General features: G+C 36.9%; 1 protein-coding gene across 1 annotated transcript; it reads left to right on the forward strand.

Moving 5' to 3' along the window:
• Positions 1–880: 880 nt before the first annotated feature.
• On the forward strand, positions 881–1,627 carry LOC310650101 (olfactory receptor 6E1-like; the record flags this gene model as incomplete). Its single annotated transcript, XM_083378935.1, has 1 exon — positions 881–1,627. One exon carries the CDS (start codon positions 881–883, stop codon positions 1,625–1,627), a length of 747 nt encoding a protein of 248 aa, XP_083235061.1.
• Positions 1,628–2,105: the final 478 nt, after the last annotated feature.

Here is a 2,105-nt window from a genome sequence, read left to right on the forward strand (position 1 = left end):
CGTCCTAACCCACTGAGCCACCGCATCCCTTTGTATGTCTATATATCTATATAATTATGGTAAAAAGAAGTTGCTATGATTTTGGATGGGTTGAATGTTAGGCTTTGTGAAAACAGAAATGTGATGCCCGAAGGCAGGACAAGAAGCAACGAATGGAAACTGATCAAGGAGAGAAGCAACCTAGAACTAAGGAGAAACTTCCTGACAGTTAGAACAATTAACCAGTGGAAGAACCTGGCTCCAGAAGCTGTGAATGCTCCAACACTGGAAGTTTTTAAGAAAAGACTGGCCAGCCATTTGTCTGAAATGGTATAGGGTTTCCTACCTGAGCAGGGGGTTGGACTAGATGACCTCCAATGTCCCTTCCAACTTTACTATTAATATTATGATTATATATTGAATAATAAATATATTCTGTTTATTGTTAAATGGTATAATAAGACATAATACATGGGAAAAAATATATATCTAAGGAAGTCTAAAGTAGATGCTTGTAAATAGTTTCCTTAGAAAAAATTAGTTCTTGATTTTTTATTATATACATCTATTGTTCTTTTGCTCATAATGAATATGTCTTTCTGATGATATCTAGGAGTTTCACAGTTGAAGAAGTCATTGATGGTTGACTCCATCAGCTGATAGTATAATGAAGAACCAAACAACTGTGACAGAATTCATTCTACTTGGATTCTCTGCAACCAAGAGACTGGAACCTCTGATTTTTGCTTCTTTTTGCATTACATATACTATTGCTTTGCTGGGCAACCTTGTTATTATTATATTGGTATGCTATGATCACAGCCTCCATAGCCCAATGTACATTTTTATTGCCAATTTATCTTTTTTAGAGACTCTTTACACTACCACTGTTATTCCCAAAATGCTAGTCAACTTCATGAATCAAAGAAAATCAATTTCCTCTCAAAATTGCATTTTGCAAGCTTACTTCTACTTCTCAGCAGGCTCCTCAGAGTTCTTCCTTTTGGCAGTCATGTCATTTGACCGTTATATTGCCATTTGCAATCCACTGAGGTATACAGCTATCATGAACACATCATTTTGCATCAAACTTCTAGCTGCTTCTTGGATGTGGGGCTATTTTGTTGTGATCACACCAACCACCTTGTTAGGCCAGCTGCACTTCTGTGGTTCTAACACCATCAACCATTTCTTTTGTGATGTTGATCCTCTACTAAAGTTGGCCTGCTCTGATACAAAAACTATTGAGATCATTAATTTTGTAAATTCAGCCTTGCTCCTTTTAGGATCATTGCTGGTAACAGGGATCTCCTATATTTTTATCATTGCAACAGTAATTCACATCCCCTCAGCCAAAGGCCGCCAGAAGGCATTTTCAACGTGTGCTTCACACCTAATTGTAGTGATTCTATTCTATGGAAGTTCTATTTTCATTTATGTTCAGCCACAAAAAACCCACTCATTAGATCTCAACAAAATGGCCAGCATTCTGAATACAGTGATAACTCCACTACTGAATCCTTTCATTTATTGCCTGAGAAACAAGCAAGTTAAGGAAGCTTTGGCACACTTTACGAGGAAGAAAATATCCCCAATGATTAATCTTAAAGTTTTAAAAAAGGGGAATAGATCTTTGCACTGTGTGTAATAATAGTACAAAACGAATGAAATTATGTGTCCACAGAAGAGGGTTGCTTTCAAAGATCACCTACAATGCCCTCATGCATTTAAGATTGCAATTGTATAAAATTTATCCAGAAGCTGACTCCATTGAATTCAGAAGTGCCTATTCCTGTGCAAATCTTCACTGTCCATGAGTAAAGTTTAGCTTTCATATTTTACCTTTAACAATGGTGATTGGAGGGAAAAAAATGATGCTGCAAATCTTTCCCACTCTCCCATGGCATCCCTCAGGTTGTGATGACTCTAGATGAGAGTTCTGACATCAGGGAGAGGGGAATGTTTCCAAAGAAAGAGATGGCGAGGGAAGGGTGTTCAATGTTCCTGGCTCAATTATGCTTTGTACATGGGAACAAAGTAATATCATTCCTGGAGTAGGTATAAAAAACTCCTTCAATATATATATGAATGGGAAAACATGTTTTTTTTTTCTTCTTCTTCTCTTA

Source organism: Vipera ursinii (assembly GCF_947247035.1).
Source record: "Vipera ursinii genome assembly, chromosome: Z".
Taxonomy (NCBI): domain Eukaryota; kingdom Metazoa; phylum Chordata; class Lepidosauria; order Squamata; family Viperidae; genus Vipera; species Vipera ursinii.